This window comes from Tyto alba, unplaced genomic scaffold (assembly GCF_018691265.1).
Source record: "Tyto alba isolate M040663 unplaced genomic scaffold, T.alba_DEE_v4.0 Super-Scaffold_41, whole genome shotgun sequence".
Taxonomy (NCBI): Eukaryota; Metazoa; Chordata; class Aves; order Strigiformes; family Tytonidae; genus Tyto; species Tyto alba.
In genome coordinates, this window is record NW_024881317.1 from 13877673 (window position 1) to 13898465 (window position 20793).

The 20793-nt window shown below is 48.1% G+C and overlaps 2 protein-coding genes across 3 annotated transcripts in view; both read right to left on the reverse strand.

Moving 5' to 3' along the window:
* Positions 1-499: 499 nt before the first annotated feature.
* On the reverse strand, positions 500-3971 carry BCL2L10 (BCL2 like 10). The gene is made up of 2 exons (XM_042804346.1): positions 3445-3971; positions 500-1667 (listed from the first exon to the last, which is right to left on the reverse strand). The coding sequence occupies exons 1-2, from the start codon at positions 3844-3846 to the stop codon at positions 1536-1538; spliced, it is 534 nt and encodes a 177-aa protein (XP_042660280.1). The 5' UTR covers positions 3847-3971; the 3' UTR covers positions 500-1535.
* A 2684-nt stretch (positions 3972-6655) lies between these two features.
* The window catches only part of GNB5 (G protein subunit beta 5), a 31180-nt gene continuing 17042 nt past the window's right edge, over positions 6656-20793 (reverse strand). For both annotated transcript variants that reach the window (XM_042804055.1, XM_042804054.1), the window contains 7 exons: positions 20373-20505; positions 16343-16486; positions 13077-13168; positions 12907-12955; positions 10195-10291; positions 9061-9227; positions 6656-8727 (listed from right to left, as the gene is read on the reverse strand). In XM_042804055.1, coding sequence (XP_042659989.1) covers positions 8716-8727; positions 9061-9227; positions 10195-10291; positions 12907-12955; positions 13077-13168; positions 16343-16486; positions 20373-20505 — 694 coding nt within the window. In that variant the 3' untranslated portion in view covers positions 6656-8715. The remainder of the gene's footprint in view (positions 8728-9060; positions 9228-10194; positions 10292-12906; positions 12956-13076; positions 13169-16342; positions 16487-20372; positions 20506-20793) is intronic.

Genomic DNA, 20793 nt, shown 5'->3' on the forward strand with positions numbered 1-20793 from the left:
CTCGGTATTACTAATCCGAGAAGGTTGAACTATTGTCACCTATTGCTCAGTCGTCACCGTGTCAGAAACTCCAGTTTCGGCAAAAAAGCGTGCATGTGTGAAAGAGAGAGGCAGCAGCAAGTGTTGGCAGAGGAGAAACAAGAGCTCTGTCACTCTCGACAAGCAGGAACAGCTCTCAGAGGAGCCTGTCTGTACCCAGCTATGCTAGTAAACTTTGGAAAGTTTTGGCCTACAAAACCACCAGGTTATTTCCAGTCACAGTGTCGTGAAAATGTGCCTTTTGGACTGGATTTTCCCCTTAGGCTGTCTTAGCCCTAGTTTTGACTGCAGGACTCCTCTGCAACAAAGACTGGTATCACACTGCTCCGCTGCTGCACAGCTCCTCGTTTCAGGTCAAAGCACCAGGAAGGTGAATGCAAACTGATGCATCCAAGTAACCACCGAAACACCCGCTGTCTGAGTACCATCACCCACCCAATCCAATAAGCAGAAAGTTTAGTTTTTTAAAATAAAAATACTTAACATTTATTTACCTTTGAAGTCACCATAGTAAAATTGTACACGCTATGAGTAACCCAGGAACGTTATTAAAAGCTACCAGAAACATAAGGCAATTTGTACAACCACTGAAAGAAATACACAGCATGTTGAAAATAGAGTGAAATATTACTCAAACAAGACAACGCTTGATACGCACTAGAGTGACAAGAACCAGCATTAAGTTTTAAACAAAAATAAAGATGTCATGGCTACAAGTATTATACAGTGATAAATACTTCAAAAATATATTAAGATATATGGAAATTCTCGTTTTGTCACGGAAATCCAGAGAAATTCCAGCCTCCACTGGATTTCAATATACCAATTAAGATTTAATATTTAAATTCTTTTCCTTTCAGTACGAACCAGTACTGCAGCCATTACCGTCCTGTATCAATACTTATCTTCTTGTAGTGTAATGAAATCAGCCTTATGTCATATTAAGCCCTAATGCCTCTCGCATCACAGGCGCTAATTGCTCTAAATCAACGAATGAGTTGCCTTTCGGTAACAAGTGCCGTGTACTGCATTTGAAGCCATAAACCATGTTAAATCACAGTTAACGTTCGCCCACTTTACAGTATTAATGGAAGGCAGATTCGAAGCCTAGCCTCCACGTAAATAAGACGTCTCAAACAGAGGGTTTAGTAGCAAGTCCACCATAACGTTTTCCTAGCATAACATCGAGCACTCAGAAGTTACAGTACATGAACCATGCTAAAGTTTAGGTTACACCTTCAAAAAGAAAGTCCAGAGGATGTTTGGAGACAACAGGTTTTGAACATGCACAAATGGTGGTTTAGTACACATTTGTTTGTGCTGTTACTGGGTAGCGGTGAAGCAGTTTATAGTCAAGGATTTGGTGAGACAGTTTTCCAAGCCAGTTTAAAAATATAAACTTCTTCTTAGAGGTTCTGTTCTATAGAAAATAGAGTGAAATCTGGTAAATTGTCAGTTTTGAGAGTACTTTCCCACGGCAAGATTCGTTCATCAGCCTACCGCACCACCAAGAGAAAAGCCAATCCTGCTATTCCAAACCCCGCTGCGGCCATGATGGCATTGCTTATGGTACTGCTCTGGTCAGCCGACTGGGAGCCAGGTCTGCCGAAGAAGCGACAGAAGCCATCCTAGAAAAGCAAGAGAAAGGACATTGAGTTGGTTGGCTTACAATGAACTGGATTTCTTTTAAGCAGTCTTTGAGCACAGTTTCGTTCACACTCCCAGCACGGCGTTCGTCAGCTGCAGAAGCCTCTATTCTAACCATGACGGTCTAAGCCTGCTGCCTTGGGCACACAAAAATGCTTTGTGAGAGCCTTTGGAGAGCAGCTACAAGCATCTGTAGGCTTTTCTCAAAAGACAATTGCAAACTTCCTATCAAGATGCTCAGTATGTCATTACGTTTTTTTCACCCTTTTAGGCAAGTTTCTGATGGGAGCTGCCAGCATTGTTCCCCCTCATTCAAGTTTCAGAAAGCATCTGAAACACAGGATATGGAAATTTCCACTTGAAAGACAGGAGCCCGGAGCCGGTCCCATCTCGGCGGGCGCGGGGCTGAGCTCACACACGCTCTGGGAAGGGCCAAGTGGACACTGCTCAGAGCCGACCTACGACAGCGCAAAGCTGGCAGCTGCTCTCCCAGATCGTTATTTGTGATAATCAGAAGTGGCAGCAATACAACTCCAGATGGTCGTGTTTGAACTCTGCTCCGCAGATGTCTATGTAAACAAGTTATACTCTTAATTTCTTCCGGAACTTTGTTCTTTACACTTTAATTTGTGCGAACAGGCAGTGTGATTTTGCCAAGCGACAGCGTACATTGTAGCCAACCACCATACTGTTCTGAGCAGTCAGATGGACCAGTGACCACTGGAAAACCAAGTTCATTTTGGTCTCTGGAAAACTCAACGAAACCAGTGGCTGCTTCCCCCTGCCTTCTATTTTTAGTGCTTATTTGTGCTGGCATCAAATATTCCACTAGGACTGGAGATAGGAAACGTGCAGTTCTGCGGGATAGCTGACATTTTGTTCAGAAATGCAGGCAGAGCTGCACGGACGCCTTAAAAGCCATACTTTCGGCACGCATCTCGAGTGGCAGAAAGCAGCAGCAGCCATCGGTTTACACTGCAACGTACATTAACGCTATTGCCCGCACCTTCCCGAGCCCCCGCCTGACCAGTTTCAGGACAAGCAGGAACCAGAGCAGCAGGTCTAGCAGATGGGTGGCTTCACACACAGGCGTATGTACGGACAGGCACATCGGTGTTTCGTGTTTGCGCTTGGGAAGAGACCTGTGCCAGCCTCTCTCCAAAATCCACAGGCTGCGGACCCGAGGAGACGGTTAACCTTGCCCCCCGCGCGCCAGCTGCGTTGCTGCTGTATTTTTAGGAGGCTGCAGCCTGACAAAACTGGCCACTGGCATCTTTAGAGAACGGGCCTAAGCCGCAACACGGGACACCCGCAGGCACCGCAAGTGCCCCAGCGGGCACCCGCTGCGTGTCGCTACGAATTAACCAGACCCCCGCAGATGCTCTGCGGCCCTTCCCCGCGGAGACCTCCCCGCCGGGGCCGCACACGCCATCACCGGTGGGCACCCTGGCACGTTTCCCCGGCAGTGCCCCCCCCGGACCAAGGCGCAGCCCCGGCAGTGCCCCCCCCCGGACCAAGGCGCAGCCCCGGCAGTGCCCCCCCCGGACCAAGGCGCAGCCCCGGCAGTGCCCCCCCCCGGACCAAGGCGCAGCCCCGGCAGTGCCCCCCCCCGGACCAAGGCGCAGCACGGCGCCGGGGGGCTGCCCTGCTCGGCCAGCCGGGCGGAGGGGGCCGAGCTCCCGGCTCCTCACCCTCGGTCCTCCCGGGGACCGATCCCCCGCCCCGCCCCGCGCTCCCCGCCGCCCGCTCCCCGCTCACCCATCCGCCGTGCGCCTCCAGCCACTCGCCCCGCTCCTCGGCCAGGTAGGCGGCCAGCGCGGCGGCCAGGCAGCGCGGCCCGTCGCCGCAGCCCCGCTCGGCCAGCGCGGCGGCCAGCGTGCCGGCGAAGACCACCAGCGCCAGCAGCCGGCCCCAGTTGAGGCCGCCGTCGGCCTCCAGCTGCGCCGCCACCCGCCCCAGCAGCGCGGCCGCCTCCCGCGGCTCGGCCCGCGCCAGCGGCGCGCAGGAGCGGAAGAAGGGCCGCTCCCGCCGCTCCAGCTCGGCCGCCGCCCGCCGCAGCGCGGCCGCCGTGGGGCTGGGGGGCAGCGCGGCGCCGCCGCCGCGGTGCTGGAAGTAATCCTCCAGCAGCAGCGCCGTCTCCTCCTTCAGCGAGCCCGGCATGGCGGCGGCCCACGGCGGCTGCGGCCCCGCAGCAGCAGCTGCCGCCGACTAAGAGGCGGGGCGGCCCCTCCGCCCGGCCCGGCCCGCCCCGGCCCGCCGGGCCGCTCCGCTCCGCGCCGCTCCGCTCCGCGCTGCCCTCCCCCGGGGCGGGGCCCGGCGCGGCGGGGAGCCGGGCGCGGGGCGGGGGGAGCCGCCCCCGGGCCGGCGGGGCCCGCAGCGCTTCGCTTCGGGGCGCTGCCGGGGAGCGGCCGCGGCCGCCGCCCTGGGGAGGGCACCTTCTGCACAAAGCCGCGGCTTTCCCTGCGCAGCCGGGCAGAGCGCGGAGGTGCCGGATGCTCACTGTAAAGTGCGTTCCCCCCCCCCCCCATTAGTGGCTCGAAGCTGTATTCACTGCATCAAAGGAGCTTCAGGTTTTCTAGGACTGTAGGGTGAGCGCGCTGTGTGTTTACCAGACAAATGCTTTTGACCAGACATTTACTTTCTGATTCCAGGCAAAATTTAGGATTAGAACCTTTGTGGCGCAAAGGCTGGGCCCTTCACTGCTTCTGGTGTAAAATGAAATGGCTGAGAACCAAACGGGCCGAGTGGCGTCATTTGCGCAGCACCACAGAGACATCTCAGCCAGAGGCCTCCGCTCCGTCCCAGCTGTGCCCTTCGAGCTGTGGCTACCATCAGCTGCCCAACAGCTCACCAAAACTCCTGTACAGACCGCCTGCACGGATCCATGGCAGGCACACCCCGGCTTCCTGCCCAGCGCCAGCCTGCGGGTGAGGGTCGCACGGAGGCCCGGTGCAAAGCACTGGGAAAGGTGCTGCCTGCGCAGGGTCACCTCCCTCCTCTGGGAGGGTTCCAGGCCAGGTTGGACGGGGCTTTGACCAACCTGGTCTAGCAGGAGGTGTCCCTGGCCATAGCGGGGGACTTGGAACTAGGTGATCTTCAAGGTCCCTTCCAACCCAACCCATTCCGTGATTCTCAGCTCTCGCTGCACAATGGGCTCAAGGTGCCCAACGCGACAGCACGGGGCTGCTCGCCCGTGCTCCACCTACCTTGAGTTACAGCGCTCTGTCTCCATTTTACATCCCCGTTAGAAAATCTAAAAATAGACGGTTGGAATAAATCCTATTGGAATTTCTCAGATCACTATCAAGAGTTGGCCTGATCTCTTAGAGTCATTCCTAAGACAAACTCTTAGTTTTACATCCCCATATTTGGCTTTTGTTTTGTTTTTAAGCAGGGAAATCTAGTCTGTGTTTATGTGCTAGAGCAGTAGCTGAAACGATATCTTTACTTTTCACCAGTGCTTTACACACACGCTTTTTAAACTAGAGTTTTCTTTACGATTGTTAATCCTGGAGTGGGAATTTCCTATTGCATTCCTCACAGCAGGAGAGCAAGAGGGAGAGGCTGCTCTTTCTCTAGCGATATCCTTTTCCACCCTTCCTGTTTATATAGCATTTTTGTTTAACAGGACAGAGCCGTCTGACAGTGACTTTGCCCCAGCTATAGCTCCCTGCTCTCCGTACATTTGACCTGGCTGTAGCCTGCTTGCATAGCCTTCTGGCACTGCTTTTCCTTCACCTCCTGGCTTGCGCTGAGGAGCGGGTCAGGAGGGCAGGGCCAGGGATGTGACACTGCTGCTTCACGGCTGCACCCAGAGCTGCTTCTCCATGGCTGGGGCACACTGGGGAAAGGACAAGACGTGAGTTAGAACCTCTCCCTCTGGAAAGGCACAGAGGTGTTTCCGAGGCAGATGTAGCTTGACAGGCCAAAGCAGGGATGGGTTTTCAAAACGCTGGGTTTTCCAAGGCCTCCCCAGCCAACATTTAGTAAGTAAGAAACACAATGGATGTGTCAGTGCCCTGTTCCTCAGTCTTCATTTATCCGACGGGAAGTTGAGGCCTGTCCTGCTCCATGGCTTCCACCATTACCTCAGGAGCAGAAAGGTGGTATTTCACTGGTGCCAAGTCCGTGCAGCTCGGCTTACGAGTCCACAGAGAGGGGCCCTGAAGTGCTAGAACCACAGGATTTCTCCCTGCAAGAAGTGCAAGATGCGATGTCAGCCTCATCCTCACTGGAACTGGGGATGGTTTGGGCACTGATGTCACTCAGAATAAGCTGGCTCAGCACTTCCCCCAGCCCCTCAGAGGAAAAAAAAATGAGCCAATGTTCCTAAATTAAGGAGGTGCTTTTTTCAGTGTCTAAACTGAGCACTTCCACCAACCACCTTCATGCTGACCACAAAACCTACACTACAGTGGGGAGGACAGCTGACCCCAGCAGTTCTCCTCTACTGACAGGGCAGAAAGCTGAACTGCTGCATCTCAAGGTGATCTGCGAATACGGTTTACCCGAACAGTGATAGCCTGAGCCCTCGACAGCACTTTGGTGCCCAGCTTTCACTGGCATCCCACTGCAATGAGAGGAGAATCCTGCCCTCCCACAAAACACACACGCTGCATTTTCCAGTGCGTTCCTGGGTACGGCAATGAGGGTCTGGAAAGAGAACATCACGTTCGCTTTGATCCTTCTCAGGGGGAGAACACAACCTGAATTCTGGCCTACTCAATACAGAAGGAGCTCAGTTGGAGTTTCAGGTACTTTCAAGGAATTGCTTGCTCTCAGTTTCTGCGGCTCACCTTCGGTATTTCCAGAAGATATTCCAGAAGCAATTTTCTGGTAGATCTGGATTTCACCCTAGATTTTTGCTAGGCAAATGATCTAAGAAACTGTATGGTGCAAAAAGTGAATGCCAACAAACCAGAAAATACAGCTACCATTGCAAGTACCTAACTGATGGGAAAAATGACTATATACGTGTTCTCAATATGTAAAATACAATTTATTGTATTTAGGCCATTCATAAGTATCAACACAATGTAGTATATTTGAAACAAACATCTTACCAATAAATACTATCTAAACATTAATATTAATCTTTTGATCAACTGTGTACAATGTATTGACTTAATATTGCACAGTGAGCTCCATATGACATTTCCATAGTGCATTCAGTTTGTTACAAGGATAGTTTGCCACAAATATTGCAAGGCATCAGAGTTGACTTTTCCAAGTGAAAACAGCTGAACTATTTCATTAGGGACTGAAGGCTGATACAAATGTCATTGTCCTGGGTTAATTGCTTATGGATTCATGGACCCTAACGTTTTCATAAATGAGGAGACTTCGTTTCTAATACAATCTTTATACAATTGTAAAGAAATGACACTTTCCAATAGAATGATGATATTATCATCAAACTTCTGTGAACAGCCAACTCCAGTGATCGGTGAGGTTGTGATCAAGCTCACTCCAGTGAGCTTGTTTTCTCTTGTTTCAATCTAAATATAAATCATATCTTTGATCTTTTTGGAGAAGTATCTCACCACTTGTATTTCAAAGGCCAGACGTACAAGCCCCCAGCACTACTCCAGCACTTTTCTCCCTGTGTGCCTCTGCTCGGGTTAGACTCAGTACCTGTCAGTATCTCAGCTTTATCTGATTAAATCTTAATTCTACAACATCAGCCCCACCTGGGGGTAGTCCTGCCAGTTTGTATTGCATTACCATGCTCACACAGAGGGCTGGGTGCTGCCAGCAGTGTGGCCGTTGTGGTGCTTCCCTGAAACCCAGCGGCTCGCGGGTCAGATGGGCTCATGTGCTCTGGTGAGCACAGTATCAAGCGCTGCCAGGACGGTGGCTCACAGCAGGTTTTCAACAACGCACGGCTGTTCATTCTCAAGTCCAACTGCAACAAAACTGTGTCCATGCCAGTGGGAGATTACTGTTAGAGTGAGAACCGTACAATTTGGCTTGTAAGGTTTGACCCGCATTCACATGAACTTACACTGCTTTGATACTGCAGAAGGACCTTAAAATGGGCATATACTGCCTTAATACACATTTAAGCTACATTGCTCTGACAAAGTGGTACAAACTGCTCAAAATGCAAATAAGAATCATGATCATAGAATGATGATGACTGACTTGGAAAAGACTTGACCATAACAGTGCGTAGTGCTTAGCGTGCAGTATTCCTTAGTGCCTAGCATGTGGTTTTCCTCTAAGTAAAAGAAAATTCACTCACCAAGTGATACAATTAAAAATTTCTAAGAAACTACTGGTTAATTATTACCTCATGATTATGTAAATCATGTTTATATCCCTCCTCTTTGCAGTTTATCAGTTTGTATATATTTAGATCCTCTATATTCAGGTAACAGAGATTAACTATTTATTTCTATCTAAAAAGACAGTAGGCAAAACCAGGGATTGAAAGGATTCCTTTTTTGTACAAAAAATACAATTTTATGACAACAGCCAGTACCTTCACATTAGGTCCTTTGCTCCTCTATTTACTACCAAGGTTCAGTCATCCATAATGCCATCATAAAGTATCAGAATTGTTTTTCTTTCCACTTTTCAACACCAGAATTCAATGCGCTACTACGGAATGTTTCCAAAGTCTTATGCTACACCCTGATAAAATCAGGAATCTTTTCCCCCTCCTTTTTTTTTTTTTTTTTTTTTTTTTACTTTAAAAAGGAACTCAATTCATGCAATTAAATACATAATGTGCACTGAAATACTCATTTCTATGATACAGGTGACTTCCGAGAAAAGTTCCTTTATAATTATCTAAACTAGTTCTAATAAAATAAGATAGTTTCAAAACAGAATTAAAAACATTTCATTTTACTACAAGGTGATGTTTGCTATGTGTTCAAGCAGATTATATTTTCTACCTAGTTGTGCTAATCTGTGGGTATCTTGTAGTGTAGCGAATATTTGATTTTGAGGGGTGGCTTTTTTATGCAGTTTTTGTAGTCCAGGGTTTCAGTCTTCATTTGCTTCTGCATATGGGATCTCAGGTTAAGCCCAGATCTGCAGAGAGAGAGTTGAACAATCGTTCATGACATTGACTACTCTATCAACCATTTAACTAAAATTTGCCAATGCAGTCAGACTAGTGGTACAGAATATCAACAGCAATGATATTATTTCACACGTAAGTTCAATATTTAACAGTTCTGCTAGCACTTTGTGGGGATTTTTTAATTTGAATTTTCTGTTCATGTTTTACGCTGTGTTTTTATACCCTTGTTAGTCCCTCTAGAGTCAATTTTCCTGTAACAACCCTTCCCCTTCGTCCCCGTTTTTTAAACAATCAAACAAACAAAGAAAGAAGCACCCGAAGTGGGTGCTCCCAGCACTTACTCGGAGAGTGTGGTCCCAGGAGCCCGAGCAGAACGCCGTTCCGTCAGGAGAGACCCGCAAGGTGCTGACACGATTTTCATGTCCAAACAGAATGGACACACGGGACCCTTTCAGCACGTCCCAGACATTTATGGTGTAATCATTATAGCCTGCAAACAGCAGGCGACCTACAAAGAGAATGATATTTTACAAAGTGAGGTCTTAAGTAGGTAACACACCTTGGCAACAGCAAGGACATTTCTCACGCAGTGAGCCACAACCCGGCTTTTCTGTGCCACCCTCTGCGCACAGAGAGCCCTGGCCACTGCCTCCCTCAGGCTGGCTCCACTCTGAGCTATCCATACTAAATGCTGAACCGATTAAAATTCATTAGTTAAAAATATAGTTAAAACGGAGTTAAATGATATAGAACCTGTTCAGTCATTAGAGATGGGGGATGACTCCAAACCACGACAGACTGAAGAGCACTTCAACACCTCGTGTAGAGTAATGACATTTTGCTCAGACTTAACACAAGAAGTTGAATACAAATGGTTGAATGATTAGCAGACAGATTGGTAAGTGATTCGTTCTGACCATGACAGAGACATTTGCCTGTCCGAGGCGGAGGGCAGTTCACCACCCACTCAGGGTGACTGGAGGAGCTCTGCCTTCGTGCTGGAGCAGGAGAGAGAAGACTCAAGCTCATGTATCATCTGTAGTGAAAAATGGTAATGTCTCTGTCTTCATGCTCCTCCAACATACTTTTACTGCCTCTTAATCATTTATTATCCTTTTAAAAACTATTTATGTAAGTGTGCTTAATAGTCCAGTTACATTTCATGTTTCCTTTGAAATGTTTTGAATCATTATTGTGAAATTCTAGCCCAGCTGCAGTTAATGGCAAAATATTTCTTGCCTTCAGTAGGGCCAAGAAAATACTTTTCATTGCTACAATGAAGCAACAACCAGCTAGGTTATTTAAAGAGCAATTATTTTTAGAGGAAAAAAAAAAAAGGCTTCCATGCATTAAATGTTTCTTTTGGTGCTTAGTATTATTTTTAATAACAAATGCTTTATCAAGTTAAACTGGCAAAATTATACAGTTCCCCTCAAATCCCAGCACTAAGATAACCTCCAAAGTTCAGGTCTCACCGCTGAGAGAGAAGTCCACACTGGATGCTCCAAAAATGATGCTCTCTTTGGAATAAATTGCTACTTCTCTGTCTGCACGAAGGTCATATAAACGACACTAGGATTAAAACAAAACCAGCACACATGCCTCAGTAAAGGCTGGAGTCAATGGCTACTACATTTCACTGAAAAAAATGGAAGTGAAAAGGACCACAGCCTAACAGACATCACAGGAAGCAGCTTATTTCCTACTGCTATTTCTGCCCACTGTAACTGGGACTCCTCTGGAGTCTAGCAGGGATCTAAGCAACACAAGCCTCGTTTGTATAAACTGAGTGAAGAACCTGCTTTTCCAAACCACTTCTCTAAGCCAGTTGTGCTACAGAGAGATAAGTGGTGAGCTTTGGACCATGGCTACTCACTGAAAGTCTCCTCCATCCTCCTGCTTCCCCACTGTGGTTTCCTACACATTAGGGCGTCTTGCTGCTGGGGAAATATATGGGGAGACAGTCTCTCTAGACAACAGTTTAGCCACAGCTGGGGTCTGGGAGAGAGAGGATTAAATCTCTAGTCATCTTTGAGAACACAGACCACATGGCATGGTGCTCAGAGAGTCCCTTGGCATGGGGAAGCCTAGGTGGTAATCCTCGCTCTGGATAAAACAGGACAGCAGCCCCTGCCCTCCTGTGAGGCCTCTCTGCCTGAAAAACCTACGTGAAAATAATTCAAGTGGAATAATACATTTTTATACAGAACTTTGGTTTTTATTTCTCATGAAAAACCCCCAATCACCTCTACAACCTGCACTTCCTGTTTTTATCATTTGCCAGCATACATAGGCTTGTTTAACAGGAAAATAATGTATAGACAGCGCAGACTTCATTGCCATACAGAAGGGCAGTCTGTTAGCCCTGAAATCAAAATGCACTTCTGAAACTATTTGAACAGAAAACCTTCCTCAATAAGTTAAGTAAACACTGGCCAGATGGGTTTGCTAATATTAAGATTTTACTAATGAAAAATGGCTGGAATTCAAGCTTGCACATAAAGGAGAGGCTGTTTCATTCACAGGGCAGGGGGGAGCTGCCAGGTATGTGAAGTCCAGGTCTCCCAGTGCTTCACACCGATGAATAATTCCATCAGACTGTCCTGACAGGTTGTTGAGGCCACCGCAGGTGACAGCACTGCCATGTGAGCACGCTTTTATGGTTTCCCTCCAGACAGTCAGGATTATCTGTTCCTCAAAAATCCCCAAGTACATAAATCAGGTCAAGGATGCCAGTCAGTGTATCAGTCCGTAACACTGAAAGCACCAACTTCTTCATTTAAAGAATTAAGTAGATGGAAACTGCCAAAACCTCTGTCAAAAGTACAGATGGAATTTCCCATTCTCCTGCTCAAGTTGCGGGTGTCAGTAATAGTTAAGAAAGAAAAAGATCATTAAATAAATTAATAAGCACAGAAGCCCAGAGCCTGTGGTACTGGGCATAAAAAGAGAGTGTTCTCATTGGAATTTAATGATGGACAATTTCTCCAACTCACCCCCTCAGCATCTCAAGTGCTCCCAGTACCACATGCAAATGGGCAGAGAGCCACTAGGCTCACCACAGAGCTAGAGGCATTAATTTATAATTGCAGCTTTTAAGACCTAAAAGCAGTGTACACTATCTCCAGAAGAGCCTTAGAAGGTCTCCACATCCAGTGAAGACAAAGGGAATGTTTCTATTGAGTTTAGCTAGTACTGGAGCAGATTCAAAACATACTCTGAGGGCAGAGTACTTTAGAAGAGTCTTCACTCTCATGCAATTCGGTGTGATGTTCGAATAAACAGGAGAAACAAGGTGCCAGGTGCCTCCCAAACATCTGGCTCTTGAGTTACACTTAACTGCCAGCTCAGTCCCTGCAGGGCTGTGGTACAGGCAGAGCCTGGTCCCCCATGGGGACCCACCAGCTGCAGCGAGAGCCACCAGCCGCGTGCATTGCTCAGGGGCCCACAGGCACCAGGAGGTTAGGTGGCATTTTGCATACAATGCACTGACCAAAACTACCTGTCAGTGCATCCTCTGCCCCTCCCAGCAGCTTGTGCATAGATAAGTAAAATCCCGTAAGAGCTATTATATCATCCTAGATGACCTGGATGTGGTGGTGACTCACGGCAGTGAAGAGCACTGGCAGTGAGTCAGGCTGACAGGGAGGAGATGGACGTGGCCGAGGCCACCCCGGGGCTGCGCTGGCAGGATGCACAGAGCTGACCGGGTCTGCGCAGCTCCGCGCTGAGCCCACAGCCCCTCTGCTTGCCGGGACGTGCACACTCATGTGTGGGCTCCCTTCATGCCCTTGTGCTGCGCTGCTGCTTCTGACACAAGCTGCAGCATTTCTTCTGTTTCCTCCCACGTTGTGACCAACAACTATATGAAGCCAAACCTCCTCGAGTAAGACAAGTAACTCTGATCACGAAACTTCAAAATATAGAGAATCTGAAATTAGTATTTGGACAGTACCTCATGTAGAAAAGTTTGCAGAGGTGACCTACAAAGTGCTACTAGATTTCCCCTACAGCATTATATATATAGTATTTAATATATATTGTAGCATTATTTTTTCTGCAACTCTGGTGTCACAGACCCAGTTTAATCACTTAAAAGTCCTCTGTGGATGTGACCTAGTCTTTCAGGAAAACCTGTCCTGGGAAGTAATGGAACTTCCCTAAATTAGGTTGCTGGATTAACATACCGTGGCATCGTCTGAACCAGAGGCAAAAGCATCTCCACTTGGGTAATATCTGTGCATGAGTAAAAAAAGACAAGAACCCATTACATTACTTGGATGAGGTCAGACTTCAAAAATAGAACCAGCGCATTGCTCAACACTGCAAATGTGTCCTCTCTCAGAAACATACTGACCTGACACTGTTGATATCTGAATCATGGGTTTCAAATGACTGGATGCACTGACCAGACCGCATATCCCAAACCATGGCTTTCTTGTCACAGCCCTAATAAGACAAAAAAAATCGCTACAGTTGTGCAAATGGTGACATTCACCCCTCAAGTGCCTGATACACATCATCAAGCCCAGCTACATTCAAAGGCTTTGAACATCACAGCTCTGAGGGGATTCAACCAGCACAGCAGCCCCAGAACTGTCTGTGCTGGTACCCCCCCGAGGCCTGGCACAGTTGCAGTTAGGAGCAGAGTATACCACGAAGGCTGGAGGCTCAGCGGTGAGCAGAGCAGCTGCCGTGCAGCACAGGGGGTGCAGGGGGGGCCCGGGGTGTCTGAGCAGGCAGTCCCACACTGACCCACACTCACAGCCCTGCGCTGCTTGTGCTGCTGCCGTACCTGCGCCTGCAGTCGCACCATGCCACAGAGCTGCCTAACTGACTCACTGCCTTACCACTTAACGTTCCCAACATGAAACATTAATACCCAGCATTTAAAGTTTTATAACTAATTATTTTCATACACTGAAATAGAAAATGAAGTAAGTGCATCCGGATGGTCTCTGGCCCAGCCTCCTACCAGAGTTAACCCCTGCTGTGGCTCTGTACCCGTGTTTACTCAGTGGCATGGTTGGGATGAGAACAGAAGCGTAACAGCATTTCATCTCATTGTCAAGCTCCAACCTGCCCTTCCAAGCAGTGCTTTGAAAAGATCATTTAACACTCGGTGCTTGCTGTGAGGTGCTCAGCACCCTGAATGCTTTAGGCAAGGGGCTCAGCACATGTAGTCTGCAACGTCCTTGGGGCAGGAACCATCTCGTACCCGTAGGGCCACACTCCCAGCTACGATATCTCGCTGCTGTCACAATCGCGGTGACAGGAAAAAGAAGATGGACTTTTTTTTTAAGAGTAATGGGGGATTTTAATAAATATGACCCCGTTGAGGGGCAGGCCATAGGTGGGCTCAGCTCCAGGGGGCTCAGCCTCTCTGAGGCCATGTGGGAAGCACAGGGCAGGGCAGGCGGCTGCTGCTTCTGCCGAGCTAGTGTGCCCTGCCCAGCAGACCGTGCCACACTTGTTATTTATTTTTAAGCAAATATGATTGCTAATTAAATTAAACAGTCTCTTTACAACTCACATCTTTTTCTCTCCTTTTTTTTTTTTTTTTAATTCCCTTGTTAAAATGAAATCCCAGGTTTTTTAATAATCATGTCATTTAAAAGAGGTAATGTTCCTTTGTACCAACTTATGGTTTCTGCTCAGGGGAAACCAAACAGGATACAGAACATTTTGGACTCAGCATATTTCCCTCTCAAGCCCCGCCACAACCCAAGCCCAGCCCTTTGTATTGCTTCCATGTGCACTGCTCTTACTGACCTCTCTGTGAGTTTGGGGCAAGACCAATCTGACAAGCTGGTGCTTTGACTCCTAAGGTTTTGAAGGAGAAACCAGCAACCACCTGCAGAGAGATGGGCCCCCTGAGTGCTATCCAACTCGCCCTGAGGAGCAGCGCTCAGAGGGCACTGAGCACAACAGCCCGGGACACGGCCCTGAGATCACCCAGGAGGGCTGGGATTTTCAGTTAAGTTGTTAAATATAACAGCACCCAGTTTACACACCGATGTAGTGGCATAGCTTATTCCAGCTCAAGATTACTGCATTACATAGGCACAATATACAGGGAGTCTCTCTATGCCACCAGACCTTCAGGTTGCACTGTTTTGGCTACACTTGCATTGATACAACATCAGACAGATCTTCACTGAAGTATTTTGCATGTGATGAATAAAGCGAGTCCCTGTAAGCACGGACATGCCCAAGCTGCTACATCAACACAAGTATGACATATTCTCTTAGCAGTACCATAGCTGCTTGCGATTCTTTGCCCTATAATAAGCTGAGCTGTTCCCAGGGAGAATGAATCTATCCTTTCTGGGAAGCAAGCTTGGTGACAGGAAAGCCCGGGAGGAGTAATGCATTTGGATGGAATTAGCTTTCAGTCACGCTTCGGAGCAGCTGTGCTAGCAGCAGGCAAACCAGGCTGGTGTGGTGGGTGCTGCTCCTGATGGGCCAGCCAAATCTGATAAAAGAACCGTAACAGAAGAGGTCCAGGTTTGTTGTGTAGGAATGGGACCATGAGTCCAAGCACAAGTGGAATCCCCTAATCCATGGTTGGCACCCTCTGGCACAGAGGCCATTTCCATCAGCAAGCACAGGATCAGCCCTGGGCCAGTGCTGGTGGGGCTCAGAAACCAGATAGCTTCAGCAGTTACTGGTAGCAACCTGCCTCCAGTAAGAGAGGTCATCTCCCAGCTCCTGCCAGCTCTCACCTGCACACTCAATTTCTGATGTGGGAAAGACCAGTACCACCTCAAAAAGGAGATAAGCCCTGTCGCAGTCACCTTTATGCCTTGCCTGCCTCACTGCCTGGCTGCATGCCAATGACTTGGTTGCCCAGGAACAGTGATCCCTCAGCAGCAGGACAAGATCTGAAAGATGCCCTGAGTACTTTCCCACACCAGTCGTGCAGTCCCAGTGAGGTTTGTGTGTTCCTTTGGGCCAGGAGAGGGAGCGGGCAGGGTTTGACTGATGAAGGGGCTTTACATGCCTCTGGTACCACTGGAAGGCACAAGGGACTCAGCAACAGCTGAAGATGTGGCCACACCTCATCTCTCTGCTCCAACTTGTATGAGGGTTTCGCCAATGTCCAAGCTACCCCTTGGCTTCTGGGGAGCAGTTGAGGGATATAGTGGCACGCAGGTTATTTGCAGCCCCACTTTGCTGCCCTGAGCAGCCGCCTGGCACACCCCATCTGGCTCCAGAGAGCTGGGCACGAATAAGGAGCCAAAAGCGGGAAGTCGTCTGCTGTGCTGGGCTCCTATCCACAGGGGCTCACACCTCTGCTGTGGTACCAGCCCGCTGCTCTAACTCTGAGCCTTTCCCTTCCCGGGAGAGATGTTGTTTTGATCTCTGGCTGGATTGCTTTGGTGTAGGGTGGAATTTGCTAAGTAAGCAGAACTGCAGTCAGACTGGCTGGGTGGGTTTGACCCCGCAGTCAGGGGTTTAATTTGCTCCAGCTTGGAAAATGTGCTTGCAATGAGCAGATTGCACTGGGGCTTCCAACACATACTCCAGCACTCTCTCAGTAAGATCACAAGCCTTCTGCTTTGCTGCGTTTTCCCTTCCACATTCTTTAATTTTATAGTATGATAAGAAGCTCCTGCTTACCCCAGAGACAAACGTATTTCCCGTTTCAGAAGGGGCCAGGTCCAGGCATAGGACATCAGCTCCATGACCATGGAAACTCTGTAGAAGCTGACCACTCTCAACATCCCACAGAGCACAAGTTCCATCTCCACTTGCTGTCAGAATCTACAAGATGTGGCAAGAAGAGTCACAAATCAGCAGATGATCATCAAGTTTGCAAAGATACAACTGACATCCTATACATACACCAAGGACAGCTTTAATTTAATGAAGTATTATGCAATAAATCAAAGCCATAAAACCAGTGTGAATCTAAGCACAGTTTATGTTTTCTATTTTTAAGGAAAGAAGTTAGAGTGGAAAAGAGACATGTATTGACACAGCTATACCTACACAGTGTTTCAATAATGGTCAGTTTTGTGCAGTGGGGTTTGGAGAGCTGATGGCACTAAGGATCTGCTGGCATTTCCATTTCCTCCAAAAAGGAGGTAAAACCAGACTGGTATTCCTGTCTGCCCCTGTATTTAACCCTATCCATATTTAGGCTGCTGGAATTCAACCCAAGTAAAGAGAAGAACTGTTGGAATTAAGTATACCTGTTTAACTCTCTAATTTTTTTTTTCTGCTTGAAATAGCTAGGTTAAACCCAATTAATTGGGCTTAAGACATGGATTTTCTGAAAGGGAAGTAAGCCTGTCTAGACAGTTGTTTGATAAGTCCATCACCTCTCTCTTGTCCAAAATCATTTGTGTGTGAAAGGGCTTAAACATACACTGACCGAACACAGATCACAGCTTCCCTCATCTGCTACAGTGCTTGTAGAAAGCACATGTGATCAGCGCTTGTTATTGTGGCTAAATCCTGATGATGTTCAATTGTTCAAAATTTCCCCTTGGCACCCGAAGCTGTTATGCAATCCCAGATTCTGTAGGTTGAAAGGGGCCCTGTGCACTGGTGTGGAAGGATGCAACAGTAAACTTAGGAGGGCTCTCGGTCTTGTATACAGGTTTTTCTCATGGTCAGTGAGGAAATTCAGGGGAACCCAGTGGGTAGTTAGAAGTTAAAAAGAAAATACCCTTCAAGAAGAAAATGGTCACACAATCATGAAACCACTCACAGAGTTGCATAAAGGTTAAACACTGAACATGTTTGACAGATGCTCCAAAAACTCCTCCCATAAACAGAGGTCTGCAAAGCTGCAGAACAGACTGTTCTGAACCCTGCAGTAGAGAGACATTAATACTCTGAGATGATAATAGCAGAAGAAAGTCCTGACTTGTCTTTCTGGACAGCTTTTGAGCCTAGATCAATGAACTTCTCTGTTCTGAGGAATATTTGTACTTGGCTAAGGAATGAAGACTTTCAGCTCTGAGGATTTGGTCTTGTAATAGCATGTAAGAAAGATATGAGGGGAATAGGAGTAGCTAAAGGTGCAAGGGAAGGGTCTGATGGCAACCCAGAGCTCCAGCTAATGCTTAAAGAGAAACGTTATGGACTCAACTTCAGGGTATTGCTGTTGAAAACCAAACCAAAAAAACCTCCGAAAAATCCAAAATCAGAAGGGAGTTAACAGTCTTTGCTATTGGACTCCAGCTTGCTGCACAAGGGGCTCCGGCAGCGCTGGACGGGGATCCTCGCCTGGCGCCTGGCGGCAAGAGGCAGCACTTGCATAGGGCAGGGGACAGCAGGGACACGGCCCTGCTCGCCAGGAGCAGATGCACCAGGGCTAGGGGCAGCGCCGAGGGGCCACCCTCACCTCTGCCTGCTCTGCCATTGCCATGGGCCCCATCCTGCTTCTCAGCCCTGCCGCACTGGGAGTATGGCTGCCTGCCCTATGCAAAGCACTTGAGATCCCAATTAACTGTTGCTATTAATATGCATGGAGAATTGTCACATGGGGAGAATTATCACCCCGCAGAGCTGCAGATACCTAATTTAGGAAGCGAGGCTCTCTGGCTCTCTGCGTACCGTAGCGGGGGAGGCTCGCTCTGGCAAGACTGATTGGGGGCACCAAGAATGAGGTGGCACATGTCCCCCAGCCCTGCTGCTCAGTGCTTGTCTTAGCCCAGGTGGAAACACGATGAGGAGCAAGGATGGGATCCCCTCTTTCAGTATCCACACAGCCTGACAGTGGCTTTCATCAGTGATGAACCAGCCCCACTCTTCTGTTTCCATAGCACTGCCAGATGCCCATGGGCACACCAACTCCTAAACTACCACCATGTCTTTCATTCCTCTGAGGGAAAACTGAGCTGTAGTTTTGAGAGAGCAGCCCGGGCAGAGCAGTGGCATTCACAGCACCCACTAGCAGTGGGTGCTGGGTGCTCTGGGGATGCTGGGCTGGGGGACACCTCTGCCACGCACTAGGGCTGCTCCAGGACAGGTACCACATCCCTTGGTGATGTGAGCCAGGAGAGCAGAGCTGCTCCGCACACAGCTGGGAAAGCTCCTGCACAGTCTGCTTGCTGCACTGTGCACCCACAGAGGTACTGAATAATTTTAATTCTGAGGCTGTTATGTAAAAGAAAAAGATAAGAAATCTGGGATTCTCTAGGATCCTCTACACAGCTGGGGCCCAGCAGAAGCTTGGCCAACCCACTTGCTTCTATTTGTTTCAATAATAGCATGCAGTGCTATAAATGATCACTTATAAGCCTATCGATCACAAGAAAATTTATCTTGAAAGTCTTCAGAAAAATCTCTGAATCACTGAATATAAAGCACCTAAATCCACTGTGGTATTATTTAACAACAGTAATACATTATGTTCAATATCAATGTATCTAATATGGAGAAAAAAGACCCAATTTTGCTTTCTTTTTTTATTACAAAAAATAAATAACTATTTTTCCTTTCATAGGATTTAATCACAATGCATACAGGTATAGACAAGGAAAGAGAATACTGGTTTTCTACATCATTAGAAACATTCCACTTAATTTAGACTGCTCTAATTACACAGGGCTCCTGCACAGTCAGGTCAGGGCTAAGCAAGCCTGAGCGCTGGGTACCTCCACCACTTGTTTCCATGGCAATGGACTTAAATTAGCACCTCGGAGTCATTATGGAAACCATAGAATGACAAACAACAACATACACTTGGGCATTTCATGTCCTGAAATAGAAGCAATGAAAGCTGATGTTTCCTTCAGAAGAGTTCCAAATATCTGAAAGAAGGGGACAAGGTATTCCCTTTCTAGCAGCTCTCCTGACACAGAGAGCAATGAAAATGCTCCCCTCTGCCTCTTATTTTGCTGCAGAGCTGCACCGAGCAGAGTTTCAAGTAAATTCAAAAAGCAGAGAGGACAGAGGGATTATCCTGGCTCCTTTCATCATCTTTCATGTTCCTGGAGAAAGAGATCTTTGAGATATTCACTACAGAGGAAGGCTGGCCTGGTCTCAGAAAATCTGCATTTAGTTCCTGGCTTTGTCATCGTCTCCCACTGCGAGCCTCTGTGCTCCAACCCCGTCTGTGAGATGGGGATAAAATCACTCCTTTCCGTCAAGGGAACACACCACCACATGTATGAACAGGGCTGGCCCGGTAGGGCCATCCTCAAGCTCAAATATCTCACTTGGTACAAACAAAAAATACTAAGAATGAAAGGAAAAGCAAAGTTGGCTGGACATCCAGGATAAAGCAGGAAAACAACAGCCTCCACTGGCTGGCACAGCACACATCCAACCCAGTCCTAGCCAAACTGGGGTTTTAACTATTTGTATTAGTTTGGGCTCCTAAAAGCACAAGCCAGCATAGACCCAGTGAGCAGAGAACACACAGGTAACAGCGAGCTCCCTCTGCAGAAGCGACAAGCCTTTGCAGGGCACAGGCATGACAGCCTGGCCACGGACTGTGACAAGCATTTCCTTACAGCAGCTTTTGCAGCACCCTCACTGCCCCAGTAAGGGTCTTCCAGCAGCCCTTGCACATGGCAGGACACGGCCCGGCCCTGGGTGCCCCAGGTGCAAGGAAGGTGACTTGCACCACGTATGAGTGCAGCTCATGTTAGGTGTTGCTGGACGGTGAGCAGTGGGTAGGGAATGCATTTACCTGCATGTCTGAGTTAGTGAAGCTGCAGGCAGACAAGTAGTTTGTGTGCATTGCAACTGATTTCTTCTTTGCAGCCATATTTTCATTTTTGTCAAATGTCAGAGGGTACACAGAACACTTGTTGTCCAGGCCACTAAAGTAATAATAGCAATAACAGAGAGAGGAGAACTGGTTAAAACTGCAACGACAAAAGGCGAGTGGTGATAAGAAGGAAACCACCTGTCAGTGCTTCGCTGCCAAACCCTTACAAGTACCGACTTCCCTGTATTGTGCTGTCTGGGATCTCCCTGTGCAGGGAAGCCCCAGCTGCCTCACCAGGCTGGCTACTCTACAGAACTTGAACAGCTGCGCCTCAGTATTTTTTACCCTCATCGAGTTTATAAATGGCACTGAATGGAACCTCACGAAAGTATAAACTTGG

What these genes read in the sequence shown, in the direction of transcription:
- BCL2L10 (XM_042804346.1), bottom strand. Translation starts at nt 3,846, where the DNA reads ATGCCGGGCTCGCTGAAGGAGGAGACGGCGCTGCTGCTGGAGGATTAC. An exon ending in TGGAGGCGCACGGCGGATGG is followed by an intron (nt 1,668 to 3,444) that starts GTGAGCGGGGAG and finishes TTGCTTTTCTAG; the next exon opens with GATGGCTTCTGTCGCTTCTT.